The sequence below is a fragment of the Piliocolobus tephrosceles genome, chromosome 14 (assembly GCF_002776525.5).
Source record: "Piliocolobus tephrosceles isolate RC106 chromosome 14, ASM277652v3, whole genome shotgun sequence".
Classification (NCBI taxonomy): Eukaryota; Metazoa; Chordata; class Mammalia; order Primates; family Cercopithecidae; genus Piliocolobus; species Piliocolobus tephrosceles.
Window position 1 is genome coordinate 21,610,108 of NC_045447.1, and position 17,317 is coordinate 21,627,424.

The 17,317-nt window shown below is 46.1% G+C and overlaps 1 protein-coding gene across 3 annotated transcripts in view; it reads left to right on the forward strand.

The window, feature by feature from the left end:
- The first annotated feature begins 13,588 nt into the window (after positions 1-13,588).
- ASTN2 (astrotactin 2) overlaps positions 13,589-17,317 on the forward strand; it is a 997,023-nt gene continuing 993,294 nt past the window's right edge. For all 3 annotated transcript variants that reach the window (XM_023223654.2, XM_023223656.2, XM_023223655.3), the window contains exon 1: positions 13,589-14,131. In XM_023223654.2, coding sequence (XP_023079422.1) covers positions 13,693-14,131 — 439 coding nt within the window. In that variant the 5' untranslated portion in view covers positions 13,589-13,692. The remainder of the gene's footprint in view (positions 14,132-17,317) is intronic.

Below are 17,317 nucleotides of genomic sequence, written 5' to 3' on the forward strand. Positions count from 1 at the left end.
AGATAGCCATGCATTTCTTCTGGAGTGTCATCCTCTGAGTCCTGCAAAAGTTGCCTTTTCTTATAGTCCATCTGTCCTAGCCACCTGCTCTTTCAAACGATAGACACAAACAAACAAACAAACAAAATATTTTGGGTGATATTAAAGCACATGTTGGATGAATTTTGCTCCCCAGTGGCTAGAGCCCAGGGCAAGGGAAGTTGGACTTAATTCTTGGCTCTGTTGATGCCTTCCATTATTTAAGAATTTCAGCAATATGCTTCTGGTTCCTAGAGCTTCTGCTGTTGGAAAATGGAAGGCATCTGCCACAAGCTTCCTTGACAACACCTTTGGAGTGAGTAGGTAGGGTAGGCAGGAGAGTGTGACAGTAATGCTTAACAATTAGGAAAAGCTCTCCGAAAAGAAACATATAGTAACTTTTATCAAGGTTCAGACAGAGTCCCTGGTGTTGGTTGAGACCACACTGTCAGATCGGTCGTCATGGATCCAGGTTTTTGATTCACAGATGGTAACGACACTTAGACTCAGCATGCTGATAGCCTCTCCATAATAGTAGAAAGTGACAGAGGTGTCATTTGGCAATCAGAAAATGACCAAACAATACCTTTCCCCAGAGATTTTTATTTTATCCCATGGGCTAGCTTTTACTAACTCATTTTCTTCAAAAGGATGCAAATGCCTCCCATCTGTCTGGAATTTGCTCTTAACCTGAGATAATGGGATTCATCAGTGACAGAGGGATCTTTCTGCTCTTTTCTATCCATTACCACTTCTCTGATTATTGTGGTGCCCTCGCATGCAATTCAAGGATAATCAGAATTTGCACATTGACTGCATTATGAATCTCCAGGTCTCAAGCTTTCCTGTACCACCGAGTAGCACCTAGAAGCCGAGTTCTGTTTGTTTACCACTGAATACCCTTCCTATAGCACAATACCTGACACAAAATAAGTATTAGACAAATTCTTGTTGAACTTACAAGTACATTAGTCTCCTAGATCTTGAGTCTCTCTCTCTAGAGCTCTTTAATCATTCATTTATTCATTTGTTCATTTGTTCAATAAATATGCATTAGGATTGTGCCTTGGAACTCTGCGTGAGTTAAAAAAAAAGAATCAGATGGTCTCTAGTTTCAAGAAATTCAGAGTATAGGATTGAAGTTAAGACTTTGCACCAGTCATTTGTTACCACAATAATGCTGTGTGATAAAAATCACCTTGAAACAGTGGATTAAAGTGGCAATCCTTTATTCTCATTCAAACATCTGAAAGTGGGCGGGGGGAATGTGCTGATTTATGCTGTCTTGGCGAGGCTTGTCTTCAAACTTCAGGTTAGGTCCAGGTCTGCTCTTATGTCTGTCACCCTACTTGGACCAGCAAGCAAGGCAGAGCATGTTCCTTTCACGGCAATGCAAAAACACAAAGAGGAAGCCCTGGTATGCAAGCCTCGGTTCGCATCATGACTGCCAGTGTCTCACCAGCTGATTCATGTCCCATGGCCAAGATCAACATCAGTGGGCTCTGGGGAAGTGATAGGAGAGACAGTGAACATTTTCTGTAAGCTTCATGAGTGCAGGGACCATTTTCAGTCTTGTTCATCACAGTTATCCTCATCACAGCCTTGACTACAGTAGCATGTGTGATAGAAATTACTAAATGTATTAAATAAGTTATCTGATGAATAATCACATATAAGGGGAAAAAACTTTTACATATACAGGTTATGATGAGAATCAAAAATGCCCCTGAAGGATGGCTGTTCTATGTGCATGCAGAGTGCTGTTCAGAGGAAACCAATTTAGACTGAGGTAACAGGGAATTTGGAATGTGTACAGAGAATAGTAAGGACATTTATTTTGATGAGGGCATGGGTTGTAGGAACAAAAACAACAAGAAAGCGGATCAGAAAGGCTGTTTGAGAACTTGAATGTCATGCTAATGGGTTACATAAGACCTAAAGCAACAAAAATTAATTAGAGAATAACAGGTGAGAATGAAAGCTAACAAAAAAAAAGTGCATAGTGCATTGGTGGCAGGGTAGGTGTTAGACAATATATTAGTTCTCCATAGATGTCAGAGAGAATGAACTACCAGTAGACTGAGGTGATAAATACTAGACATTACACTTTTTTCAAGTATTATTTTTTCCCAGTGAATCTTAGTGGGCATCACAAACCTCAAGTTTAATGCCTTGACTGCAGTATATCTCTTCCTGTGCAGTTTCCTCCTGCTTTGCTCCTGTCACCTTGAGCAGAAACTCCTCCTGCCTTCGGAGCGGAGGGTCTCTCCCCACCTGCTGGCCAGCTGCTGGGAGACAAGTGATGCTATTTAAGTCCAGGGGACTCAGTGCAGAGCAGAAGGGAGTACTCTTTTCCCGTCTCTACAGTCTTCCTCATCCTTAACCCATCTCCAATTTAAAATGCTACAAACTTTCACAAGAGTGTATAGACATATGGTTTGACATAGGTCATTGTTTTTAAGTTACAGTATAAATGAAGCAATTAAGAAGTGCATGCATTTGTTCATTTACTCAGCAAATACTCATTGAGCACCTCCTATGTGTCAGGGACTATCCTAACAGCTGGGTACCACAACAATGAACAAGACAGGTAAAATATCTTTCTTCTTAAAGCTTTAATTTTGGTGAGAGGTGTCTATCCACCAATCAATCAGTGAATCAGCTGTGATGGAGAAAATGTCAATGTGGAAATTATGGTGAATGAGTGAGTTATTTGGAGAAAAGAGCCATGAGAGTCCCCTTTCAGGGGATGGTGTCTGGAATGATCCAACAAGAAGGAATAAGTGAGCACCCCGTTTGCCAGACATACAACCTGAGACACGTGATTTAATCTCTCCTTGCCTTATTTTTTAATTGGTATGAAGGGGGGTGATCATGAACTCCTTCACAGAGTTCACATGAGGATTAACTAGGTTGTGATTTGCAAAGTGCTTAGAACAGTTAACTGGCACATGGAGCAGCTCCACTCTCAAAGTGGAGACAGATGAGTAGATACATTAATTGTAGCATGAGCTATGTTCTGCTCCAGGTAAGTGCAAAGTGCTAAGAGCAAAGAGAGGAAGAGTACCTAACCCAGTCTAGGGCATCAGAGAAGTCTTACTAGGGGAAATAATGTTAAAACAGAAAGGAAAGTAACATGTATTGAATACATAATTCTTGGGGCTAGGCAATTTCTCTTGTTATTTATTTTTTAAACAACTTTGTGAGCTAGATATGATTATTTCCATTTTACAGATGAAGAACTAAGCCACTGATTAAATATTTTATTCGTGATACTGCAGCAGAGTTACTATTCTAAGCTAAGCCACCTTATAGCAAATCTGCAGCAACTTTTATTTTGCTACTGTGGCTTTTGATCAAGATGATTGAAGCTGTTGATCATAGTGAACATTTATTGATTATTAATATAGGTGAGACACTGTGCTTCATGCTTTTAATCTACTAGCTCATTTAATCCTCATCGAACTGCATGAGGTAGGCACTCCTGTTCTCAGATTAAGAAACCAAAGTTCTTAGAAGAAGTTAAGTACTTCTTAACCTTCTTAACTTAACTTCCTTTTTTTTTGAGACGGAGTCTCGCTCTGTGGCCCAGGCTGGAGTGCAGTGGCCGGATCTCAGCTCACTGCAAGCTCCGCCTCCCGGGTTTACGCCATTCTCCCGCCTCAGCCTCCGGAGTAGCTGGGACTACAGGCGCCAGCCACCTCGCCCGGCTAGTTTTTTGTATTTTTTAGTAGAAACGGGGTTTCACCGTGTTGGCCAGGATGGTCTCGATCTCCTGACCTCGTGATCCGCCCATCTCGGCCTCCCAAAGTGCTGGGATTACAGGCTTGAGCCACCGCGCCCGGCCCTTAACTTCTTAACTTAACAAAGAGAAGTTAAGTACTTTTCCTAAGGTCACACAGCAAATGTCAGAGTCAGAATTTGAACTTAGACAACCAATCTGATGCCAAAACTTATGAGCTTATCCTCCATCTGTGCTCCATGCTCACTCTACCATGAAAAGAAGATAGAAGAGTTGTAATACTTGATTCAGGACTTGATTCTGCCAATTATTATCTGCCCTACCTCAAGTAAATTACATCTTTGAATGTTCTCTTTGTGATTTGTTAATTGATGCTAAAATTTCCTGTTCTGTTGGCTTCACAAGGTTTTGTGGAAATCAAATGTCATGGTGATGAATGTAGAAGCACTCCATGTAAATGGAAGTTATTGTTAATTATTGTTTCTCATTGTTGTTGCTTCTAAAACCCAGGCAGAGAATAGTAGAGGCAGCTGACAAGACAGTCATTCCTTGAAAGGGAGAAAAAGATGCCTTTAGAGACTTGGAGCATTTTCATAAAGTTTGCTCCATGTGGCTTCCCCGGAATATGGAATTTGAATCAATACATGGTACATTCAATAAAGAAGATATAAATCAGTACATTCTCTTGGTCAAGGTCAACCACAAGTGGAACCAGTTTTCAGTGGACATAATGAATTCTCCGCTGTTAGGGTGAGCAAGCTACAGGACCCCATGGTGGAAAAGGCTGTAATGTAAGTCAGCCTCCTGGGTGGGTTCACATCTAGACAGCTGTGATAGGCTCCATGTTAGACTCCTTGATCGTCTCTTGCACTACACCAATCCATCCTCTACCTAGATCCAAAGTAACACTTAAAAAATGTAGTTCTGATTATGTCATTCTCTTTCTTAAAATTGTCCATAGCTTTCCACTTAAATTAGAATTACATCCAAACTCTTTATCATGGCCTACATAAGCCTGAATAGCTTCAGCCAAACTAACTTTCTAAGACTCCCTTCATTCTTTTCTAGTCTTCCTTCTCAACTCTGCAGATATACTGACTTCAAATGTTTGGTTCCTAGAACTTGCCACATTTTCTCTAACAGCCTTTTGTGCCTGTGGCTCCCTCTGCCTGGAATTCCCATAGGAATTCTCCTTTGCCATAACAATTCCTATTCATCCATCTTTGTTTCTAATAAATTGTGACTTTTTCAGAGATACATTACCTAGCCCCAAAATATAAATGAAGACCTCTCTCATTATTCTATTTCATAGAATCATATACCTTTTCAGCATAGCACATTTAAAAACTTCTAATCACATATTTATTTTTGATATTTGTATCTGTCTATCTCTTGATTAGACTGTAAGCTTCATGAGTACAGGGACCATTTTAAGTCTTGTTCATCATTGTTATCCATATGCTGGAAAATAGTATTCCCCAGTATTCCATGAAGAAGAGAGGATGAAGAAATGGGAGGGAGGGAAGGAGTGAGAAAAGAGAGGGAGCTCTTTTGAATTTACATTTTTTTTCTCTCTGTAGACCAGAGCCTTAGTTTTAAAAAAAATGCCCTAGATCTGGGAGGACAGGGGGACTTCCCAAAACTTTCCGTAGATTTCTTTGAAAGCCTCTTAGAATTAGATGGAGTGAGACTGAAGCTTCAGGAGTCACAGGGAACCTGCAGAGCCCCAGCTTTGCTGAGTCTGCGGATTATCATACAATAGTCATCAAATAGAGCTTGATAACTGGGTCAGGAGTGGGGGATGGCCTCTGCCTCCTTGAGAAACATCCAGGCATGGTCCTGGGAGCTAAGTTTATACAAAGCTCTTAAGATAGTGGGAGATGGGCCGGGCGCGGTGGCTCAAGCCTGTAATCCCAGCACTTTGGGAGGCCGAGACGGGCGGATCACGAGGTCAGGAGATCGAGACCATCCTGGCTAACACGGTGAAACCCCGTCTCTACTAAAAAATACAAAAAACTAGCCGGGCGAGGTGGCTGGCGCCTGTAGTCCCAGCTACTCGGGAGGCTGAGGCAGGAGAATGGCGTAAACCCGGGAGGCGGAGCTTGCAGTGAGCTGAGATCCGGCCACAGCACTCCAGCCTGGGTGACAGAGCGAGACTCCGTCTCAAAAAAAAAAAAAAAAAAAAAAAAAAGATAGTGGGAGAAACAATGAGAGCAGTCTTTAGAGTTGGACGTCAGGGCAATGAGACTTCTTGTGTAGTAAAAAGTACAGACGACTTGAAATCAGGCATTCTCGTGTGTTCATTCCAGATCATCAACTACACTGGCACCTGCCCATGAGTATAGTAGAGAGGTAGTATCATTTCCATTTTACAGATGAAGAAGTGATACTTGAAGAGATAGCTAACTTGCCTAAGGCATTAAAGCTAGGGGGTGGGAGAACTGGGATTTGAACCTTGGCTTTCCTGGCTCTGAGTATTGCTAAAATATATTACATAAAAATTAAAAACAACATGTATAGGACAGCATATATCAGCAAAGTTTAAAGATGCAGAATGTCACAAGATATCTGCTTTCTCCCTAGGATGTTCAAGGTCACAAATTTTTTACATGGCAAAGCTGAAATTCAAAGCCAGTTGTTGTCTTATGCCAAAAAAAAAAAAAAAAGAGTACTTTTAGCATACATTCATTTATTTACTTCTTTATTCAACAATAATCATTGATGGCCTAATAGATATAAGACAGCAGAGAACAAGAATGATAGAATTTCTGCCCTTCTGGAAACTATAATTTAGGAGGGAAGACAAATATCAAATATCAAATAACACTCTTCCAAAGTGCTTGTCACCATCCCTGTTATAAAGGATGCAACTCTTAACTCTTACACTTTACTGTCTCACTCAAAGAAGTTAGAAGGACTCTATTTGATATAAATTGCCAACATATTGCAGGCTGTACATTTTCTATGTATTCCCAATGCTTCACATGTAAAACAAGGATTAAAAATCCCAAATTCACAGGCCTGCAAACATTAAATAAGAAAAAAAATAGCTTGTGTTTAACACATAGTAGGCATTCAGTAAATGTTATGGAAGCAGTGAATCTAGGCTGATATCGCCTTTACCAGTTCAAAATATAATAATAATGATAAAAATGGTGTGCTTCAGAAAGGAGAATGACCCAGTACTCTATAGAAGAGAATAAAGCTTACACTTTTCATCAGTAAAATACATTCAAATCCACCACGTTAGCAGTTCAGCTTGAATAAATACAGAGCAGATCTTGCAGACCTTTCATTGTTTTTTTTTCTAACTAAAGCAGGTTCCCAGAGAGAAAAGATTCCAGAAAAGAATTAAAATCAATGGGATCCAGGAAGAGTATCCTTAAAATACACCAGCATTAGGATTTGTATGAAGAAAAAGTCCAAAGAAACATCACTCATTAATATGTGTTAAAGTTGAAAGATGACAGTGTAACAGAAGCGAAAGGAAACTCGAATAGATTAAATGATTAAGTAGGCAAAAAGGTACAGAGATTTGGGTGCAAGCAAATGAATCATGAAGATGAATTAAACTTGAGTGGACTTGAGAAAGAAAATGCAAAAGGATGAGTGAGGAAAGAGACTTTAGGAGTATTGTGAGGATTTTGACTGTAAGAAGGGTATGAAATGACTGCAGTAAATCACAACAAGAAGGGGTTGATTTAGAGGACTGGGGACAGAGAAAGTGGGAGGTAGTGAAAGGTATGAGCTGGAGAAAAAAGATAATAAATTTGAGAATTGTTAAGGGAAAAAGTCAGAGAAGTGCTGGGTTGAAGCAGAAATCAGTCAAACAGATGCAAGTGGAAATGAAGAACGACAACGGTGATTAAAATATTCTTTCATTTTTCACGAAAGAGAAGTTAGAGACAATGGTAAAAGTTTGCTCTAAATGAGACATAGTGGAAATGTTCTGAAAATGGAAATGAGAAGTGGAGAGATGAATGTAAAGAGACAGAGGTCACAGAAGGACCAAATAAATAGACATTTGGAGGTGGAAAGTAGCTACCTACTATGCGCCAGACAGCACTAGATACTTTTCTTTTTTTCTTTTTTTTTGGAGACAGAGTCTATCTCTGTCACCCAGGCTGCAGTGCAATGCAGTGGCCCGATCTTGGCTCAGTGTAACCTCCTGGGTTCACACAATTCTCCTGCCTCAGCCTCCCAAGTACCTGAGATTACAGGCATGCCACCGTATCCAGCTACTTTTTTTTTTTTTTTTTGTATTTTTACTAGAGATGGGGTTTCACTATGTTGGCCAGGCTGTTCTCAAACTCCTGGCCTCAAGTAATCCACCCACCTCTGCCTCTCAAAGTGCTGGGATTATAGGCCTGAGTCACCAGGCCTGGCCAGCACTAGCTACTTTCATTTATACCTGCTGGCTCATTCAGCCTTCCCATTACCTCCACTTACAGGTGAGGAAATTAAGTCTAAAAGAGGTTATGAGTCTCACTAAAAAATCAGCGAACTAGTAAGTGGTAGAGAAAATAATTTGAACTTAACTCACCAGAAGGGCTTTCAGAGTCAAAGAATTAAATAGCAGTGATAGCCATATTTACAGCAATCTATTTTGGATCCTGCAACAATAAAAAGAAAAGTTTCAGGAGTGACCTTAGTCTTGTCATTGATGCTAAACTAGATGATGGTGCTGGGTTTGGCATAGGTCAAGATGTTAAGAGGTTGGCAGAACTCAGGTCAAGAGAGTGTCTAGAGCAAGGTGGCTGAAGGGAATGAAGAGAAATGGGATATGCTGAGTGATGAATGGAGTCAATGTGCTGCAGAGAGCAAAGCAGGATTAAAAGGACAATATGAGTTATCGAGAAGGCAGTGATTGAAATATGAGAAAACAAATGGTGGAGATTCGTGGACAGGAAAAGAATTGATGGAAGATTGAGCTTAGATAGAGCAGAGATGGAGCAGAAGATGGCACTCTCTTTTCCTCAATTAGAGTTTATTTATGTTCTAGAGATCATCTGGAGGCTTAAGAAGAAAGACTGTTAAAAAAGAATTACTTGAATCATGGGAAGCTGAGAAAGGAGGATGGAAGGAAAGAAAGAAGGAAAGGAAAGAAAGAAGGGAAGGAAGAATTGCCAGACAGAGGGGGCGGGGAGGTTTTTGTTTTAAAATTTAAATTATATTATCTGTGAAAGTGCGGCTAGTGTGAAAACAGTGCCTGTCTCAGTAAAAATTCAATAAATATGTGATGGTTCATTGGCAAAATACTTATTTTGCATCTCTACCCTATGTAGGTTACTGTACTAGCTGATGTGCACACTGCGGTAAGCAAGACACAGTTGGTCTTTGATATTTGGGAGTTCCCAATCTAGTAAGGAACATATGCATCAAGAAAATGCTCTAATAAATGGACAATTATCAAAATATGGAATGAGTGCAATTAAAATGGCTATAAGGAAATAGGAAAGGATGTAACAGAGAGTACAGCAAGAGGCTAACTTAGCCTGGATGGGTGGTCATGTTAGGGAAAGTGCTTTAATTAGCAAAACTTAGAGACTAGTAAAAGATAGCTAGTGAAGACTGAGGGAGGTCTCTCCAGGCAGAAGAAAGAGTCCATTTGAAGATGCTGGGGCAACAAGAGCTTGAAGTATTTCAGGAACAGAAAAGAGATCAATGTGGTTGGAATCAAGTGGTGGTGGTGGGGCTTATGGGACATGAGGCTGGAGTGGAAAACAGTGGCTGAGATCCATAAGATGATTGGATTTACTTACACCATTCAAGAGAGCCTCATATGTGCTAGACAGTTTCATACACATGATCTCATTTAATTCCCACAATGATCTTGAGAAGTGGGTACTACTTTCCCCATTTCACAAATGAGAAAACAAAAGACCTAGTAGGAACTATAAAGTGACTTGACTCCATAGAGATATAGCAAAGATGATTTCTAAACCAAAATCAACCAGCCTCTTGGGCCTCTGGCTTTTTCACCTACATTAGGCAGTCTCAGTCAGGTGGCCCGAATACAAGGGATTTTTAAAACAGAGTAGAGAATGGCAAAGGGGGAAGGAGGATAGAAAAAATATTTCAAAACTACCTAGAAAGGCAAATATGAAAGATGAAAGAAGAGGAAGCATTTGCTAGAAAGATTGGAAAGGAGTTAGAATGAAAAAAAAAATTTATATCAGTGGAGTCAAAGATGGGAGTACAGGGAACCCTAAAAGAGAAAAAATTAAATCAATAATGAAATATAACTGAACAAAGAGGGGAAAGGAGAATGGGTGAGAGGGGCTGAGAGGGAGAAAAGTGGTAGTCATAGGACAGGGGATTCAAGTATGAGTAGGGAAGTTATAGCATACTGGGAATAAGGTGCATGCAAAGGGCTGAGGCCAGGAGGAGCATTCTGTGACAGAGCAAAGATTTGGGAGCCAGGTATTCTTGTGTTTCACCACTTGATAACTCCATGACCAAAATCAAGTTTCTCAGCTTCCCTGAGCCTCAGATTTCCTATCTATTAAATAGGGATAAAAAGCCTTGCTCCAAATGTTGCTGAGATTATATGTCAAAGCAGTAGTTATAATTTATTGAGCACCTACTATGTGTTAAATACTTTGCATAATTATTTCTAAAGCCTCACAGCCACCACAAGGCAACAGTTGTTATCATCATTCATTGATATGTTACAAAAAGTTCTGGATCACAGAGCATGTGTTCAGAAACATAAGTCATTTCCCTCTATGAAATAAAGTTGGTACACCTTGCCTGCCTTTTCTGTGTTGTCTTCAGTTACTCCCTCTCCCCCTCACTGAGCTTAATTTCCCATCATACACTTTGCTTTCTCTGCCCTCCCTTTGTTTCCATAGTCCGTGTTCTCAGCCAGGTGTTTCAGTTGCAAGCAACAGAAACCAATCCTGGATAATTTAAGCAGAAAGAGAATTCAGAATTCAGTTAAGTGATTATCAGATTCCTTAGAATCCCCAGAAAGGCATGGGATATGGTTTTAAAGTGCGTGAAGTCAAGAGCACTACTCCAAATCATAGCACAGAACTGGATTGGTGGAGATATTGTTTCAGCTGCAGCCAAGCATAAATAGGGCACTTCACACTGTTGACATAGACGTCACTGGGCTCCAAATAGTGCTGTTAGAACCTTTTGGCTAGCAGAGACACCTGGATGTAATTGCCCCAACTATTGCCCTTTTGGCTGCCGATGGATTCTGCCTGATTCTGGCTTATTTTCCAGCATCTGGGGTGGTGAATCTAATTGGTGAAGCCCGGGTCATGTGCCCAAGCCCTAGCTGCAGTGGAGGCTGAGAAAGTATCCAGAAATATTCTTCATGGGAGGTGGGCTGTGCTTTAAAAGATAAAACATACTCTGATGTAGGAAAGGGATTTATTCACTTACTAAGCAGTTGCAAAGAATGCCAAGTGCCAACTTTAACCTACAATGCCCACTCCCTTGCTACTAATCTTTATGGTTCAACTCCAAGCCACCGCCTCTGGGAAGCTTTCTTTGATTTCTCCAAGTACCTCGTCTTGGTGAAACACATGTCTGCCTGCCTGCCTGTTACCTGAGATATTTATGTGCCTGTTTCATTCCAGCATCCCACCCCCTCACCCCAATCATTATAAGCTTTGCAAAGGCAGGAGTTGTGTTTATCCATCCCTGCATCTCCATATAGCACCTGGTAGGCACCCTGAATATTTGGTGATGAATGAATGAAAATGTTGGTCTCGTTTGACAGGCCTTTGTACCAGAGGTCCGTGAAGGACTTGTACAGACTCTGCCTTACATAAGGGAGCCCTTTTTTCCTGGTGTGCTCTTCTATAAATGGACTATGTCAGCATATTTGAAGAAAGAGGCATAGAGAATCAGAAAGCCCCATTGCGATGGATAGTGGCGGATTGTAAGTACACAAAGGAGAGACTGAGGGAGGCAGGGTGACATTATTTTGGAGGAGTAAATGAACTCAAGCAGGCATCAGAGAGGCAGGAGACCGTTTAGAATCAGAGGACTTGAAAGGCCAGATTCCACCCCCACCTTCACACACCCTCTGGGTTTACAGATTAGTAAACTGAGACGGGAGAAGTATACCTTACAAACCATACAAGGAAGTAGATCCAACTGTGCTCATGCCAATTTACCTTTTACAGCATCTTTGATGGGTGGGGTTTTCCAAGGTCACTGAGGACAGTGTACTTTAAGGGAAATAGTCAAGGCTTGAAGTCTACTGTTCAAATTTCAGCTCTTCAGCTCATTAGCTATATGACCTTGGAAAATCCCTTCACCTCCCTGACCACCTGATCTCAGTTTCCTCATATGGAAAATGGGAATCAAAATATCCATCTTGTTGGATGGTGGTCATGTAGAAAAGCTAACATATGTACATGTCTAGCAGTTGGAGAATGCTTTAAAAACACTATTATTAAGTCCAAGGTCACAGAACAGCTTTTGCTTTTTTCCTTATTTTCAGTGCTCTGCCTTTATCCAACATCATTAAAAACATGTGATGAGAGAGGAGAAAAGCAATTTATATGAAGGGTTAAAGACAGAAAGGGGGAAAGAGACAGAAGAGGGAAGAGATAAGAGAAAAGTGAATGCAGAGAGACAGCACAAAAGGTGCAGATGGGTAAGCTAGACTGAGATGAGAAATGGCTCACAAATTATAGGGAACAAGCATTTATAAGATTAAAGTTAAGATGAGGAGGAAGGAAATGAATGGAGAGATGAAACAGAAAACAGAGACAGGGAAGATGAAGAAAAGCAGGGGAGTGGGGAAGGGGGTGCACGGGCACTTGACCCCTGCAGAGGTGTCCGCTCCCTGGAAGGTCTCAGGTATGTGGGTCAGAGACAGAGTCAGCCCAAGACCAAAGGGTGCTGTGTCTGAGGACCTAACTCAACTTGAGTCTAGAAAGACTGCTGGTGAAGAATTGGTGAGCACTCCAGTTCTCTGGGACTTGGGCAGAGGATCTAAAAGCCCCGGGAGCCAAGGACAGACAGAATAGTAGGGCTCTACCTCACACCCTTTTCAGGAATTTCACACAGAGAGCAGAAGCAGCCAAGAAGCTGGGAGCAGGGATCCAAAATAAAAGAGCGTGAGTGGGCTGACTTACAGGGCGGCAGCTAGGGGGCCAGAACAGCCCGGCTTCAGTCAGTTGGGGGTCGGCGTTAGACGGTGGAGTTCGACGCCCCTCTGGCCATTAGCAATTAGTGCTAGCACCAAGGCCTGGAAGGAAGGGAGAGGAAGGGTGCGGGCAGTGGGAGAATGAATGCGGGAGTTGTGGCCAAGTGGGTGAGAAGGGGGCCCTGAGGCCACAGGAAGTTATTTCAGAGACTAGAAAAGGGAAGGAGATTGGAGACAGGACTTGTTCTTGGGCCTAAGGGGAGACAAACTTAAGTCTTGGCCATCCCGGGGGCTCCCTATCCCCAAGAAGGCGGGGCCTTGAGCAAGGCTGGGCCAAGGCGCGCCCCCAGGTGCAGCCTCTGGGTTGAGCCGAAGGTGGGGTGAAGCCAGGAGAGCTGGGTTGAGTCAGGGGGGTTTGGGGGGACCCGAGGGGGCCCTAAGTATTGTGAATTTGGGGAGTTTAGGGAGGGGCGTTGTGGCTAAATAATGCTGTGAAGGCGGGATTGGGGGATCCTGGGAAAGGGGAGGGAGCCACTGGGACTTGCACGAGGCCGGGCGGAGCCTCCGAAACGCTCGGGGTCTGCGGGGGGAGCCGGAGACCGGGGACGGGCGGCGGGGCCCGGGGAGGCGGCGCGGGGGGGCGGTCCAGGGCCGATCGGGAGGCGGAGCCCGGAGCTGGGGGCTGCTGGCGAGCGGCTCTCTCCGCTCCTTAGCTCGGGCGTCCTGGTTCGCTTCGGCGTCCGCCGTCTCCGCCGCTGCCGCCTCTTCCTCCTTCGCCACCGCCGCCGTCACCCGCAGCACCGCAGCCCCTCCCGCCATGGCCGCCGCCGGCGCCCGGCTCAGCCCCGGCCCCGGCTCGGGGCTCCGGGGGCGGCCGAGGCTCCGCTTCCACCAGGGGCCGCCGCCACTGCCGCCGCTGCTGCTGCTGTTCCTGCTCCTGCTGCCGCCGCCGCCGCTGCTGGCCGGCGCCACCGCCGCTGCCTCGCGGGAGCCCGACAGCCCGTGCCGGCTGAAGACCGTCACGGTGTCCACACTGCCCGCCCTGCGGGAGAGCGACATCGGCTGGAGCGGCGCCCGCGCCGGGGCCGGGGCTGGGACCGGGGCCGGAGCCGCCGCCGCCGCGTCCCCGGGCTCTCCTGGCTCTGCCGGCACCGCCGCCGAGTCGCGCCTCCTGCTCTTTGTGCGTAACGAGCTGCCGGGGCGCATCGCGGTGCAGGACGATCTGGACAACACCGAGCTGCCCTTCTTCACCCTGGGTAAGGCTGGGCGCCGGCACACGCTGGATCCCAAGGAACCCCGAGCCCCTGCTTGAGGCCGGACGGGTGGGGGCGCCCTGGGGATCCCCGCCCGGGGCTGCCCCGAGTGGGGTTGGCAGAGGGTAGAGGAGGGGCCCGGAGGTCGCACAGGTGGTTGGAAAGGAGCGTAGGGGAGGAGGTCCTGGAGAGCGCGCGGCGGGAGCCTGGGGGCGTGCCAACCCTCCCGAGGTGGGAACCTGCCCCTCTGCCTCTCAGTCCGGACCTTGAGCTCTGCCTGATCCATCCCGGACACCGGAGACCCCATTCGCTGAAGGTGCTCTGGCTAGGGGCCGGAGCATCCCAGATCCTAAGCCAGTTTCGGGTCGAGCCGCCCACTTCTCCTCCAGGCAACGCCACTGGCCACCCGCCGTCACCGCGCCCTCGCTCTCGCCTCGGAGTTGCGGGTTCTGCCCTTCCACATGGATTTTTCATGACAGTCGGAAAGGAGTAGCTCCATGTGGAATCGCTCAACCCGCAAAAGCGTGGCTTCCGCATGGGCTGAGTGACCTTGGACAAGTCGCTTCCCTTTTCTGGGCCTCAGTTTTGGCCATCTGTGAAATGGGGCTGGAGAGACTTGAGTGGTTCCTGAGAACTGGGATTCAGAGTCCGAGGTCTCCACGTTTAGAGCCTCCCTCTACCCGCGTTATCGCCCTCCCTTTCTACCCACCTCCAGGCAGAGAGCAGGTTTGTCCTTGCAGCTCACTCCCTGGGCTAATAATAATAACTTAAAGACAAGAAAAAGGAGAGGAGAGGAGACGGGTGTGGGTGGGGGGCTCCAACGGAAAAGTTAATCAGAAAAGTTCGCCAGCAGCTTGCTGCCTGCTGGTTCCCTGCGCGAATCCCGGAGGAGTTGGCCCTTCAGTGGAGCTGTGGGAAGCGCAGCTGATTTCCCACCCGGGTAATTGATAGCTTAATTATCTCGGAGAGCGTTTACAAAAATGTTGTTCCCCTTAGCTCTTCCGCGCTTGCTGCTTGCTCGCTCTCCCCTCCCCTCTTGGGGGCGCGGCGCCGTATTGGTTGTCGGAGTCTGGCCAACAACAGCGCCCGTGAGGCACCGGGGGCTCGCCCAGACCCAGAGCTCTTCTTCCCCGGGTCTGTGCCTCGGCGGGATCCGCCTCGGGCACTGCAGGGTGACGGGCCTTCCAGGTGATAACCTTTACGATCCCTGAACTTCCGAGGTTAACTCCTTGCTCACCTGAAAAGACCCACAGAATAATCAGCGGACTAGGTTCCGCTCTCCTGGTAGCCCTGATATTGTTAAAAGTATTTTTGTGACCCACTCCCCATCCTTTCAAGCTACCGCCTCTGGGGATTTGAGCGAGTGCCAGTGGTTCCTCCGCTGAGCTTGAACCTCGGGGTTCGGGCGCCTGTACCCGCCCTCGCAGGCTGTAACCTGAACATGCCGAGCGTTCCGGGAGGCGAGTCAGCGGAGCGCCCTGCAGGGTCCGCGGGGACTCCCCTCGGGCGGCGCGTCTGGGGTGCGACGCACCAAACAAACAGACACACACACGCATACACGCGAGCGGACACACACAGACCAGTAACTCTTCCCACGTGCACCCATGGGGCTGCCCCTGTCCGAGAAAGGGAAGGAGGGTGGAGGTGGTGTTACTTAGAGAGCCGCCGGACTAACCTCAGGCTCACCGCTGGCTCTTGCCACCTCCGCGTGGGGAAGGGTCTTTCTGGAGACACAGAAGGTATCCCTTCACTACCACTTCCAATCCTGCCCTTCTCCCTTCATCCTTTAGATCTCTCTACTTCGGGGTACTCTGAGAGATGAGGGGTGGAAATCCTCCCGCCCCCCAAATGGCCATTCAAGTGAAGGGATGAGACGATCCTTGGGTATGGCCTGACTTGGCAGTGAGGACCACAGAGCATTTCACGTCTTCGAGGATATGGAGGACCTGGTCCAGCCACCTATATAGGTGCCCCGGGATTCCTGGAACTGACAATCTTTGCCATTTTTAACTTTGGCTTTCGAACAGGATGGGTGCCTGTGAGCCTGGGACAAGCTGAGTAAGGAGCTGAGTGAGGAACTAGAAGTCTTGATTCCCCCAGGACCCATGTGTTGCTTGAGTGTCTCCTGGCAACAACCTGCACGTGGAGTCTTCCCCCTCCTCTGAGGCACGGCCCCTACGTCTGGCAGCTTGGGACCCTCTGCACCTTGGAGAGCACGGGGCTGGCCTCCTTGGCAGCGCTGAGCCCTTTGGATGCTTGCGGGGGATTGGGTTCTTGCCTCCTCCTTTTCCCCCTAGCGCCCTGGGCTGGCAGCTTTAGGCGCTCCCAACGGGGATTTGGCTAGCGAGGTAGTCACCAGATGGCTGGGTATAGCAGGAGCTGTGTAGGGAGACGTGGGATTTTTATTTGTGTTGGTCTTCGACTGTTTGTGTGTAAACACGGAGTGCACAATGAGCTCTGGGAGGGCCTAGCTGGCCGGAAATGAGAGTTGGTGGCGGCTGGGGGTTGGGGAGTGGGAGGGTGAGGTGGGGGTGGTGGGAGGGGTGGAGTTGGGGCTGATACTATGCGTCATTTATGGCCATCTCTTTCTATTGTCCCAAGGCAGCCCTATCCCATCCCCAGACTTTTAAACATCCTGCCTAGCGTTTGTCTCTGGCGAGTTGGGCAGCTTTCACTATCAGCTTGTCAGTTCAGGGGATTCGGACATGGCCAGTGCCACAGCTGGGCATGCAAAGTTGGTAAATGCCAAATTCTGCCAATAGTGGGGAGTGTGAAGCCACCACTAGGGGGTGATGGTGTCCACCAAAGCCCTCTGGTCACTTTGGGTCCTGGGACCAGAATTAGTGGGGGTAAACCATCCCTGGTATTAAAGGGGGACAAACAAAAGGGAGAATTCTCAGTTTGCTTAAACTCAAGTAGGGGACCTCAAGGTAATTTTGCACATACTATCTCCCATCTGCATGTACCAAGGTCACCTTCACACTTAACCCTGCCTCCCTCCATTCTGCCTCTTTTGTTTCAGTTAGCAGCTATTATTGATAACGCCCATTCTGGAAGCAAGTCTCTTTTTTTTTTTTTTTTTTTTTTTTTTTTTTTGCAGATCCTTTCCTTTTTGTATTTCTAGTCTCCCTATCAAATTTCAGCCTACCTTAAGTAGATGAAAGTTTCCTTCAGATGTGAACTATCTCC